Source organism: Dipodomys spectabilis, unplaced genomic scaffold (genome assembly GCF_019054845.1).
Source record: "Dipodomys spectabilis isolate Male_0828 unplaced genomic scaffold, ASM1905484v1 ptg000113l, whole genome shotgun sequence".
NCBI lineage: Eukaryota > Metazoa > Chordata > Mammalia > Rodentia > Heteromyidae > Dipodomys > Dipodomys spectabilis.
In genome coordinates, this window is record NW_024870790.1 from 2,626,128 (window position 1) to 2,640,629 (window position 14,502).

Here is a 14,502-nt window from a genome sequence, read left to right on the forward strand (position 1 = left end):
CTTCTTGCACCGCCCCCCTCCTCACCCAGAAAGAGGCGCACCCTGCCGGGACAGACGCTGCGCTCTCGCCGCGGAGCACCCTTCTAGCGTCTTCCTCTCCAGGAAAGACGCTGGAACTCTCTCTCTTGCCTTAGCCTAACTTGATTTCCCGCCTCTCCAACTCCAGCTTCTTCACTTCACTCCCAACTTTTTCTCTCCACATTTCCCTCCTCCCCCACGCCACAAACCCTGTTCCCTTTTCCTTTCTCCCTCCCTCTCCCTTTCCTTCAGCTCCCTTCCACTCCACAACCTCCCTCCACCTCCTAACTCCCTAGCGCTCACCGCACTTGGTCGCCTAGTCGCCCGCTCCCGTTTGACTCTCGAAGCCATGGCGGGACCAGGGGGCTGGAGGGACAAGGAGGTCACAGATCTGGGCCACTTGCCGGTAAGTAGACGATGCCTGTCACCCTCTAAGTGCTCTCTTTTTGTGGGTTCTAAACTCCAGGGAAGAGACAGAACTCACGGTACCCGGGCTAGGCCAGGACTTCGATGGGACCACGGGCGGGTCGGCGGGCGCAAAGAATGAACCCAGGAAACGGGCACGCGGAATAGGTTCCTCTGGGAATCCGGGCTACAGCAAAATCCTGGGAAAACCAAAGGGATCTTGTGAGAGGCATTGGAGGTGGGGGCGGAGATGTACAAGGGGACCCCAAACAGTGGGACATTGCCTAATGTAGCAGACTTTGTCTGGAGCTGCTTGCATACCTGTCCTAGAGGAGTCCCAGGAGAAGCCACAAGGGCAAGGTCGCATGGCTTCTAAAGAGCATTAGCTGTTAACCCACTGCCCATGTTGTTCTTTTGTCAGAAGAGATGTCTACTCTTCGCGTGGGGGGGGGCATTCACTTTTAGACGGTAAAGGTTAAAAAAACTAATCAATTCTCAACTCTCTCGCTTTCTAACAGCGGTTTCTAAAACTTTATCCTCATCAGGACAATGTTCTTGATTTAATCATGAGGGAGCAGAAAGAACTCGACGCCACTTGGGAAAGAAGTGAATTTCACACACCCGCTCTAATAAAAAATTGCACACCTTAATTAACTAGATTTAGCCTACTCTCCTGGTTACCCGGTGCGGATTCTCCTTTTGCCTGGTACTTAACTTTTTTCAACAGTGGTAATCAATGGGTGAGATATTATCACTATCTTTATTAGCAGAATTCTTATTGTAGCAACGCCATTTATTTCATTGGCATCTGGTTTCTAGCTGATATTGGACACCACCCAAATCCATTTTTCAAGTTCCCTTTTTAGACTGGCATTTCACTTGCACCCTCTCTTGAATGCGAAGGCCCCCTGGACTCTACAAAAGGGAAATATGCAGGCACACTGCTGGAATGATCACCAGGCATCTGTAGTTCAGGGCAGTGGCTAGCCTGCTTTGGGAAAAGCTAAATATTAACCTCGAGGTTATAGGACTATTCAAAATCGCCTTGCCTTAATTTTACCCATATTTGATATTTACAGATTATATTTTTTATAATGACAAACACCTGTCTCCCTCACTTCTACTCATAATTTTACACCAGAGTGGTCTGTGTGAATAGGTGATGAACATGGGTAACATTTGGGCATATGGTTCTTAGCCATTAAAAAAACAAACCTCAATACAAATGAGTCGAATTACAAATTACTAGTGTTTCTTTTATTAATGCAGCTTCATAAAGTCTGGTAACAGGACTTTGTGTTTTAATGAAACCATTTTCCAGGTCGCATGCACTCGAATTCGTTTGCTTCCAATGAGATTTCTAGAATATGGAGGCCTCAATTGGTGGTTTCCTTTCTGAACAGAATTATTATATTCAAACTAAACTTGCTTCCAAGTAAGAGTGTAAAACCAAAGAATGAAATGTTACCCTCCTAGAACATTATATGAATATAATGGGGAGAAAGGAAGGGGAAGCAACCAGGGCAGATATGTGAAACCACACATGGGCAAACTGAAATAAACTGCTTTCTAAAAATGACTTAACAGGAATGGGAAAGACCTCATAGAAATAATAGGGCAGGGAATTCCAAGCCCAAGAAGAAAAATAAGTAAAAATTTTATTGCCACAAAAAAAGTGGTGGGAAATGGCCCAGACTCACTAACTGAGCCATAGCCTGGGTCATAAAAATTTGGTGAGAGCCTATGAGATAATCAAAAAACCCTCACCATTTACAATGCAGTTCAGTTGGGGGGGGGGGGGGCAAGGAGAGAAAGATAAAACTAGTCTGCAATGTAGAGTGAATCAGAGAAATCAAACCAATGATATTTATCCTTCTTTTACAAATATCATAAAAGTCGCATGAAGTCCTTAGCTTCTGAAAATTCTTAAATTTCTTATATTTAATTCAGGAACCATTTTGTCTTCACTCTCTAAGGAAATCATGCGTAATTCTTACCCCCTGTGTCCAAAAATGCAAATCTTAACCCCCAAAGGGCAAAAGATTAGCATATGCTTTAGAATTTTCTTTAAGTCTAATATTTACAGATGTTGAAAGTCCTGTTTGCTTTTGTCACTGAGGTATAGTTCAGTAATTTGGGATTTCTTTACATTTAACTTACTTCCTGAGCCTTTGAAGAAGTAAAAGTAAATGAGATGAATATACATCTAAGTTGGGTAGAAGTTTGCCTTTTGGAGAGATAATATAGCAAATGAAAATTGCATAGGAAGTTGTTCCTTACAATAATTATTCTCAATAGGACAAATGTGAAGGTCAGAATATTGGCATCTGTCACTACTAACTGTAACAAGTTGACAGCAGCCAGATAATGAGTGGAGATTCAAACTTTGAGCTGTCAAACTGATTAAAAAGCATTTTATAGAGCTAATGTTATTGCTCAGTGGTGGTAGGGCACTTCCCTAGCATATGCAAGCTCCTAGGTTTGATTCCCAGCTCTGGAAGGGACTGGGGGACCTTGTGGTGTATGGAGGTATAATTAAATATGGATCTAATTTAACATTGATGCATTGTGTTCTCTTCACTAGCCAGTTAAATGAGTGTAAGACTAAAAAAAATAAGTAAAAGTCTTTATAGAAAGCAAGTTCACTATGCTAATTTGAGTTTAGAAAAAGCAGTGGTGGGTTGAAACAGGAGGAACATAAGTTCAAGGCCAAACTGGCTACATAATAAATTCCAGGCCAGTGTAGATATAGCAAAACCCTATCTCATGAAAGTGGTGGAAAATTGTGATATTTTAAAATTACATAGATAATGCAATAAATATCAAGCAAGAATGAAAGCTGAAGAAGCAAAAAAGGTGGAAAATTGTATCATTTAACAATTTAAATTTTATTTTTGAATAATTATAAAACATTGCTTAATGCTCTAAAATTAGAGGCACAAAAGAACAGATCCAACATAATTATTAACAAACTGGGTAAATTCCAGCAAGCTAACTAATAGGTTGCTATAATTTTTCCTGATTTTCAGCTGAATAAATATTTCCTATAGGTGAAAAACAAAGAAATGTTGAGATTCATGGTTTCTACTTCGTTTTTGACAACAGAATTGCAAATTTTTATGCTTTTATATATCTCTTTAATTGTAAGTGTGTATATTGTATGTGTATATTTTTCACCTTATCTGTCAGCCATATCTAGGAGGTATCTGTGATCATACACATATACACATTTAAATGTATGCATATATAAATACATAAATACACTATATTTATATATATAATTTATATATCACATATACTTTATATAGTTTATATGTGTTAGATATGTAATTTCTAAATATATATTATACATATATAACATACAAAATATCTAAATATATATTATACATATATAAGATGTAAAATATTCTGAATGTATATTATACATCTATAAAATATATACATATCATTATATAATTGTATATAAGTCCCTCATGCAAGCCTGTGTCACACAATTTCTGAGACTGGAAACTATTTCTTCCCTCTCTAAATCTGGTATTTTTTCACTATGAATGTTCCTTTTGCCTTATGTGTCCAATATGACAGTGACATTCCTCACGACTGTGGCCATGATATTTGACACCTCCATGTATAGTTTTAATCTATATTGGGGTCAGGATTAGACAGGCTTTGAGGACAGTAGTGGCAGAGGTGGTCTGAAATAGTACTTGATCCCAAAAACTATATTTGAATTACATTAGGTTTGTATTTAAATTTAACTGCCAGCTTTCCTAATCTTCCACAACTAGAATGAAATCAGATTTCCGCATTCAGACACGGGAAACTTCCCACTTTACCAAGTTTTTAGCTTGTTTAAAAGCAGTTTTTACCTTCAAGTCCACCAAGACAGTAATACTCACCATGTCTTCCATTATAAGAAGACTATCTCCTCAGGTTGACATTGTACTTCAATCTGTTGTTTTAAAATTATTTTCCCCCAGTTTTTAAGAGTAGTGTTTTTCATGTTAGTGCAGGAAGAAAAGAGTACACGAGAATCAAGAATCATCTGGAGATCTTAGAGATTTATCTCAGGAAATTTTGATTTCACAATTTTATGTGAGGCCCAAGAAATCTGGAGATTTTTAATTTTTTGTTGTTTGTTTGCTTTAAAAAAAAAAAACAAACAGGATTCCCCAGATCATTCTCATGTATGGAGAAAGGGATTTTCTAAACTTTCTATTTTTAAGCCCATTTCTGCTCTGGATCTCATTCTAGCTTTTCTACTACCATTTCTACCATTCTGAGTGTCTTTCTCCATAAATTCTTTTATTCTAATATTAAAAAAAAGAGAAAAGCCTCTGCAAAATCCTCTTCAAGGTACTGTGCTATGTAATCTTTCCTTCCTTTTGTTGTCTGACTCTCACCCTTTTGTTCCCTCATTCTTAACATCCTAAATTTGAAGTTTATTACTGGTTAAGTATTTATTAATTCCTTTTTCTCCTCAACATCTGCCATATTTGCTTTTGTGGATCAGACAGCTTTTGAAGATCTTTCACTTGACCAGTAAACACTGCCTTCTAGTGGTTCTTTTTCTTCCTGTTACCCCCACCCTTACTAAAATTAGTCATCCAGGTGCTCATTCTTTCCCTCTCCTCCTGAATTCAGAAGACAGAAATAGTTCTGGATTCTGAGACTAGGGCTTTAAAATTGTAGGAAACAATTTAGATGCGTAAGAAGTTAGGACAAATGAAGAAATATTTTCTTAGCAGTTCTTGGTTCCATAATATTTTATCACTAACTTTTTTATTAATTTTTTGAAAATCTTTCAAAATTGGAGTTTCTTATTTACCAACTATTTTGTTTACCCAAATATGATACCAAAATGTAATAAATCTTAAATAATGTCCACATTTTTAGAACAGTTAGAGAAACCCTTTCTCCCTTTTCGTTTCCTGATCTCAGGTGAGCAAGGCATTAGAGAAGACAGAGATATATGGAGACATCTCTGATTTGAACCTTTAGTTTCATGGTAACCAAAGAGTCCTTTTCAATGCTTCCTCCCTTGGGAACTCAGAATAGACTTGCTCTGAATAAAAATGGAAAATGTAAGAAATCAGATGTCATTAACTTATTAATTAGCAAACCCCTTCCTAGTGTCTCTATTTGATAATAATTTATTCTTGAAATATAGTAACATGGAATGAGAAATTAAAAATAGCACAGAAAATGAAAACAATGAGTATATGGATACTAAGGTGAGTTGCATTTACAAAGAGGAAATATTTTCTAAGAACATGTGTCTGTTAAATGTGAGCATGACAATAATTAAGACGGCTGATTATTTGAAATAAGATAATTTGATTATTATTGAAGCTAATTTTCTTAACAATAAGAATGCATATCAATTATGACATCTATAATTTGCACAGGCATTTCATTATCCCAATATTGCGTGCCTAAGTTCAAATCTCAGTGAAGGATTAAAAAACAAGATTAAAGACATTTAAGACTGTGCGGAGAAATAAAGCTTGTATAACACTACAGTAAATCCCTAATCTGTCTTTTTCACCTGAATGCAGTGCAAACTATACTTTCCAGTAGGAATCAGCTAACATATTTGATTGTTTTCAATGTAACTGGAGGCTGTTTCTCCTTAATTACTACTGTATAAAATAAATCTACCAGTGGTATTCTTCAAAGAAATGTGCTAAAATTATGAGGTCTTTAGGGTAGACCTTCGTGGCTCCTTTATTGACTGACATTTTCACAAGTCATTCAATGAGTTATATAAAAAATGGTAGGCATAGTAGCAAGGGCACTCAACCTACTTTAATTCCCTAGATTTTAAAACTGTCATTTTAAATAACTTTCACATTTTAATTGGAAGTGTATTTCTTGACCTATTTGCTTATAATTATACCTTTATCTATTGTGACATTAACTTTCTAGAGCATTTTAAGAAAGCAAGTTGCTGGGTGGCTGGCTGCTTTACTAATAGTTCTATTGGCCTAGTGGGAACACTTGATTTTTAGACTGGTAGAATCTGATATTTTCCTACAGAATTTTGGAGCTCGCAAATCACCAACACAATTGCTTCATTTCATACAAGTGAAAAATGAATTCCAGAGAAAGTTTATAACTTACCTAGAGTCATATAGTTAATTAATGGCAGAGCTGGAGGTAACAATCAAGTCTCCTGACTTTCCACCCAGTTAACACTTGTTGACTGACGTAATCCCTGATGTGTCATTTTCCTATGACAGATTTGCTAGATTAAACCAACTATCATGCCATTTTAAAAGAATGTACAGTTTTACCCATACATGTTACAAATATTTAATATTTTTTCTGTTTAGCTTGCAGTTGTCAGAGTGATAAAAATGTTTCTTGACATTAAGCATTTGTGTTCTATAAATAATGTGAATTGCCAACTATTTGCCACTGTTTGTGCCATCTGGTATATTCATGCCTCATATAAGTGTTGCTAAAATTATGAAAATTCATTATGAAATAATAAAGAAAAGTGTCTGAGGTCAAACAGTGATACAATTCAAGAAATGATGTTTTGTGAAAAACAGAAAAATAATTTCTCTATATAAAGGTAAGGAAATAATGCTTGGGGATGAATATGGAAGCCTTAGGATTCCATAAATATATGTGTTTATTAAGATGTCATTTGTGCTTAAGTGTCAAGAAAGATCAACTCATGCCATGCAAAGGCCAATGCAAAGATTATGTTTAATTGAAGATAAATGTTTAAGAAATAAATGAGAATCTCATTTATATTTATGCTTTACATGTGCATGCTTTATGTGTACTACTGTGAAGTCTTCATATGTACATATGAAGTATATATAAAATATGTACATATAAATTATATATACATATATGCACATATAAAAAGAACATAATTACCCAGGCATAGGTAGCTCACAGCTGTAATCCTAACTACTCAGGAGGCTTCAATCTGAGGATCCCATTTCAAAGCTAGCCTAAGCAGGAAAGTCCATGAGACTCTTATTTCCAATAAATTACTAAAAATACCAGAAGTGAAGGTATGACTCAAAAGTGGTGGAGTGCTAGTCTTGAGCAATAGAAGCTCAGGGACAGCACCCAGACCCTGTGGTCAAGCCCCAGGACCAGCACAACAAAAAGAAAAGGAAAAAGGAAAAGGACATAATGAAATCATATTAAAATTTGTAATAACATTTTAGAAAATAGGAATTGGGATGATTAAAAAACAGTAATAAAGAGGGTAGCTATGATCAAAGTACATTTTATACATACATACATATTACAATCAGTATCTTCACTGTGAGTAATCAATATACATTAATCACAAAAATAATAAAGGCCTTTGGAAAAAAGACTCCAGTTCTGAAAACAATAAATCCAACACTATCTTACTTTTTAATGATGTTTTTCATGCCATTATCTGTGCTTTGTGATTCATACATAGAGTCAACATCTCTTTAAGAGTTTCTGTAATATAAACAAGGTATCTAGGTTTTAGATGCAATATCTAGTCCTCATTGTTGAATGTTGAACTTCCTGCCTGTCTGGTTAGCACTGGAAAATGAATATTAAAAAAGTACTTCAATAGAAAGTAAGTGAATTTATTTCTATTTTAATTATCTTTTAAATTGCATGAGTTTGTGTAATCATATGTGTTTTATAGTATTGAGATCATTGAATACACAATATTTAATGCCCATTCCACCATTTCTGATGATTGTAACATTTCAATTCTTTTCAGAAATGACACATACTTTCTAAGGCAAATTGGTATTTTCTCAAGTAAGATAATAGCTTTTATTCTACTTTTGCAGGATCCAACTGGAATATTCTCACTAGACAAAACCATTGGCCTTGGTACTTATGGAAGAATCTATTTGGTAAGTGATTTAGAAGATTTCTTCATTCTTCATTTTCTAGTAACAATAATTGTAAGTCAGAAATCCCACACTGCAAATCAAAAAATGCCAAAACGTGGCTTTTCACTTTGAGATACTAAATAAATTAAAATAGCTCATTAACATCTGTAAAAATTATTGTTGATTATTGCGAAAGGAATTCATGTAAGATCTAAAAATTATTAGTGAAAAACTAATGAAGGGACAGAGTGAATGCAATTAATGAAAAGAAAACTAATCCAAGTAAGATATACTCAAATAAAAATGTAACTTAATATATAATATACTATATAATATATACTATATAGTATATCAGTATATACTATAAATTATATCCAAACGATTCTAATTGTCCATGTTCAACTTACACTGAATGCTATAAAAAGGAAAAGTTTCTAAATGTTCTATATCTTACTCTGTATATGAATATATGATGGTTTGTTGAAGAATCTAACAAAAGATCAATGTCTCTATGTACTGATTATATATTAAACACTAATGGTATGTCAGGCACTGGAAATAAAGTGATGAATAAAACACACTAGATTCCAGCTCTTCCAAAGTTAGAATCTAGAAATATATAAGCGTTTAAGTATGCATTACATAAGAGCACATGTAGTTATATTATTTCAGTTATATTATCCTTACCAACACTCGATAATAAAAAAACACAGAATAGGGAGAGCTTTATTTAGATTGTAAGGTTTATGTTAATTTCCTGCTCTGTGGAAAGTAACAGTAAAACTGATACCCTGAAGATAAGTATGAAATAATCAAGCAATGGCATGATAGAAGAAAATGTTAGTATACTTTAGACAGAGGTCAGGGCTGGTATGGGATAAAGGTGCTTCAGTAGACTTATCACCCTTCACAAGCAATCTGACATTTTCTCAATCTGATATAGTATAAAGTTCTATACAAGTGTAGTGTTCCTCATTCCCCAGTCTGATCTGTAAAACTAAGTTTACTGTCCCTAGTCTGACCTTACTGTCCATCAATCATAATATATACACCTATGTATGTACATATATATGTGTGCATTTTGTGTTATATATAATACATACCATATATGTTACATGTTTTATATATACATATATGTTATATAAAATATAAAAACGTGCATAAAATACACAAGGATGTTTCTGCTTGCCAAGAATGGCACCTTTGAGGCTACAGATTCCAAGAGCTGTTTTCCTAATTTATCTACCCAGATTGGAGTGATGAGGCATTTTTTAAAACATTGAATATAAGGGCATATAACATAGAATTTAACAATACAAATAGTATGGAGATAGTTTGTATTAGCAGAAAGGTTTTCAAAAAGAATATGAATATTAATGAGGAAACTTTGTCAAACCATTTTGGCCTTACCTATTAATAGAATTAAGAAGCTATAAATAGTGATATTTGTCAAATATATTTTTACAGTATCTCAGGTACATTCCATACTGTTTAGTTAACATTGGTCAACTTTGCTAACTTGTTATTGATAACTACATCTTATGCATAGTCTTAGAATAAAGTTTCACTTCTTTAAGACAGATAAATTTATAATCTCAATTCCTGATGTGTGTGTATATATCTGTGTGTATTTATTGTGAGTTGAAGGTATAAAACTTTCACCATCATTAAATTCTGGAAAAAACCTCAGAAATAAGGTAAGATGCCAAAATAAGATTAGACAATGAAAGAAGGTGATTTCTCACCATCATTAATCAGTACTTTTGATGCCATAAAAAGAAGAAAATCAGGAGGAAAAAAGGTAAGTTATGCATGAAACGTTCCTTTTTTAAAATTCAGGGTTTTATTTAGGTATAGTATGTAGTTGGCAAAATTCACTTTTAAATTTTTTGAATTTTAACAAATACATAAAGTCATATAACTGCTATCAAATAAAGATTTTTCCAGATATATCATAAATTAATGTCAGTTTACCTTCAAAGAACATTCTTCCACTACCATATGTGACATTCCAGCTGGTGTGTTTTGGTTCTGATTTGCTTCAGTGTCACTGAATTTTCCTATATTTACTACAGTTATTTTTTTCCCTGTTCTCACTTACTATGTTTAAAGAAAGGTTGGACAAATAGGATTGCATGAAGCTGCAGAGCTTCTGCATGGCAAAGGACATAGCTAGCAAGATCAATAGAAAGCCCACGGGTTGGGAGAAGATCTTCACTAGCCATACAACAGATAAGGATCTTATATCTAAAATATACTTGGAACTCAAAAAATTAAAACTCCCAACAACAAATCTTCAAAGAAACAACAGCCTGATAAATAAGTGGGCTATAGACTTAAAGAAAAACTTCTCTGAAGAGGAAATAAGAATGACCAATAGACATATGAAAAAATGCTCAACCTCTCTAGCCATAAAAGAAATGCAAATCAAAACAACATTGAGATTCTACCTCACCCCAGTTAGAATGGCAATAACCAAGACCTCTAATAACAACAGATGCTGGAGGGGATGTGGCCAGAAGGGAACCCTACTGCATTGTTGGTGGAAGTATAAACTTATTTACTTACTCTTTTAGAGAAATTTAAAGTTAGTCTTCAACAATTTCTTGAATTTTCTTTTCTTTATGTAGATACAACTTTCTGTAATAAAGAACTTAAGCTTGAAGAGCTTTTTTTAATATTCCCATAGTCCAAAGTTTCTAGTAATGGGTTATCTGGCTTTGTGTTAAAAGCCAATATTTCTCCCTCATTCTTGCACAATATTTGCACTGCGTGTAGATCTTGGTTGACAATTATTTTTTTCTTTCAGCACTATAAAGATTATACTTCATTATCCTCTGACATGGTTTCTGAAATCTATATTTTTGTATTTTTAATCTAGCAGCCTTTACAAATTTTTCTTTGTTTTTTAGAACTTTAAATATGAAATATAGATGATTTCTTATTCTGATTGTATGTTTTCATGGAGCATTTATCTCACATTAGGATATAAGATCTTTGGGTTTCTATGATGCTTTTTGATACTGAGTTGATACATTTCACCAGCTTTTGGTATTCTTCACCTTTTATCTTTTCTGATATTTATTCTGCCATATTCTATTTCTTCTCCTTTTGTAAACTCAATTCCGTGTGTGTAAGAAAATTTGATATTATCTCTCAAGTCTTAGATGCTCTGGAGTGTGTGTGGGGGTATGGGGGTGAGTATACACACTTGTGTGTCCGTCATTTTTACTGTGTTTTAGTATGGAACATATTTTCTCATCCTCATCTTCACTGTCTCCTCTCTCACCTGTTTCAAGACTAATAAAAATTAACGGGACTCCCAAAGACATTACAGATTTTCCACTTGACTTTTTTTTTGGGGGGGGGTCGGTCATAAGGCCTGAACTCTGGGCTTGGATGCTGTCCCTCAGCTTTTCAGCTCAAAGCTAGCGCTCTACCACTTGAGCCACAGAGCCACTTCCAGCTTGTTCTGCTAATGTGGTACTGAGGAATAGAACCCAGGGCTTCATGAATGCTAGACAAGCACTCTACCACTGAGCCACCTTCCTAGCACTCCAATGGGCTTGTTAAAATATTTAACAATTTTATTGAAATTTCATTTGTTCATGTATGTTTCCCATATTTTTCACTAAAGACTACCATGTATCATTCCTAGTTCTGCTAAACCCTCTTTCTTATAATTGCAACAGCTAATTCATGTGTGAAGCAGATTATGTTGATTTTTTGTCGCTTGAAAATTGGCTATATTTATTGTTTTTATATGCAACATGGAATTTCTATTTGAATGCTAGACATATATAATAGTAAAGATTGAGATAATTAATATTTGCGCCTTGAAATAATAACATTCGTTCTCTGAGTTGATAATATGGAGGAGAGAAACAAGAGAGGAGGGAGAGAGGAAGAGAGAGAGAGAGGGAAAGAGAGGAGAGACTTTTGTCTGTTGTTTCTAGAGATTCTGTACTCTTATGCTACATCACAGAAGGCCTTTAGAAATTTATTTTTAAAGTTATTGATTTTCTTTTGCTGGCAGTCCTGGAACTTGAACCCAGGGCCTGAGTGCTGTCCCTGAGCTTCTTTGCTCAAGGCTAGTGCCAGACTACTTGAACCACAGCTCCACTTCTAATTTTTTGGTGCTTAATTGGAGGAGTATCATGGGTTTTCTTGATGGGACTGGCTTTGAAGTCCTCTGATCTCAGCCTCCTGAGTAGCTAGGATTACAGATGTGAGCCACCAGCACCCAGTTAAAGTCATTGAATTTTTGATATCCAATTTTATGATTACTTTGTCTTCTCCTTGCAGCTATAGTGATCTACTTTTCATGTCCCATCTACCTTTATAGGTGCTTGACTTCTTTTTAGCTTATTGGTTATTGTCTAGACTGAAAAGTTGTGGTTATTTGTGTATTAATTTTTTCCTGTTAGGGTGGCAGAAGTACTCTTTTCACCATTCCCATCCTCACCAGAAGTAAGAACTTTATCCAAATTCTTTTTAATTGAGTCTTCAAGAGCTATCTACTGCATGCAAGAGTCTGTACATATCTATAATTACTAAGAATTTTATGTGACACCTATTCAGATTCAAAGGAAAATGCAGATTTTTCAAAAGTAGATTCCTGTATTAGAGAGAACAGATGCTTGGAGCTTTATTTACACCATAAAGATTTCTCTTCAGCACTCATTGACTTGACCCCCTTTTATTGTGCCTCAAATTAATTTCCTTCTGTTAAAGGGCTGGGGATGGTGGTGCTGTACATTGACTCCACTATCAGAGAACATTCAAGAATATATAATAAACGTTTGAAAAATGTTCATCTTCTTTACACCAATACTTCCACTTTGGAAATCAATGAAATACATTTTAAATATAGGGAAAACTTACAGAGATATACATTGCATAAGAAGCATAACATACTGTGGCGGAGAATGACTGCTTTGAACCACGCAGATTTAATTCAGTCCTTACTTGGCCATTAATGAGTATGACCTTGACCAAGTCATTTAACCTCTCAGTATCCTTATTTATAAGGCGCTATTAATGCTTAACCTCATGATTTTTTTATTAAGATTTAGATGTATCAGAGATACATCTTAAAAGGTAGTTTCTACTATAATTACTGCTGCTATTTTAAAAAAGAAGTCAGTAACACTCTCTAAGTAAAGCAGTGCTCATGAAGTTATATAGCAGCACACAACTATGTTTTATGTGTTATTAAGTATTCCTTTTTCTGTATATACATACTGATTATAGTTATGTTTAAATATGCAAATAATTCTTGATGAATTTAATGGTCAGAATAGTAATGGTATTTTTTAATTCTGTGATTTACTGGCCTATTTTTTTAATATCTATATTATATTACTTAAAGAACATATGTGTATATTATGCATTATATATAACAGTACCAGATGCTGTATAAATAATGTATACAACAAAATGGAAGCATGATTCCATTCAAAATAGATGTCAGAGTGACTCACAGAGTCTTTTGCTTTCTCAGTGCTGGTAACCACACCCTCTGCTGGGGTTTATTTTGGTTAAAAGTCTCTCCTATATCTTCCAGCTTGTTTCCAAGGCTTGGTTCTTTTGCAAGTTTCCAGCTATCTGCTTATGTCTGTGCACATTGAAATGAGGACTGAGTCTCCCTCCACATTGCAAACCTTTTTGTTCTAATAAGACACCTATCCTCTGCCACCCTCTTACAATTCCTGCTAATCCAAACTCCATTTGAAATTGTGGGGATTTTTCTCTCCTTTTTCAGAGAGAGAAATACTACTTTTCCTTTTTTCCTCAGTAGAGTTAGAAAATATTGCTTCCTCTTTACTAGTCTCATAGCTCATGAGTAGTAATTTGAATTGGAGGACATTTTAGTATTGGGCCATGCAAGGCCATATTTGCAAAAAGAACCTAGGTGGGAGCTCATTTTTCAGTAATATGAGGGAAAACAACGTATTTCTCAAGGAGTGATATACAGAAAGACTGGCAAATTGTGAAATATTAAGAAAAAGATCAGTACTCTTTAGGTGGCACAGTGGGAGCTGGCAAATTGACTCTTCCACTAAGTGACCCTACACATGCCACTTGACATGCCTAGGCCATTTTCTTAACTATAACATGAACATAGTAGAGGAGATAAATTCCAAAGATAAAGTACTTCACATAGTGCCTGGCACTCAATAAAATGTTCTTCGTATACTTAACTCTCAACAGCATGATAATTCCT

At 34.7% G+C, this 14,502-nt stretch overlaps 1 protein-coding gene across 1 annotated transcript in view; it reads left to right on the plus strand.

Annotated features, from left to right (window-relative positions):
- The first annotated feature begins 291 nt into the window (after positions 1–291).
- The window catches only part of Nrk (Nik related kinase), a 136,752-nt gene continuing 122,541 nt past the window's right edge, over positions 292–14,502 (plus strand). Inside the window, exons 1-2 of the mRNA XM_042688214.1 lie at positions 292–424; positions 8,232–8,297. Of these exons, the coding sequence (XP_042544148.1) occupies positions 368–424; positions 8,232–8,297 (123 nt within the window). The 5' untranslated portion in view covers positions 292–367. The remainder of the gene's footprint in view (positions 425–8,231; positions 8,298–14,502) is intronic.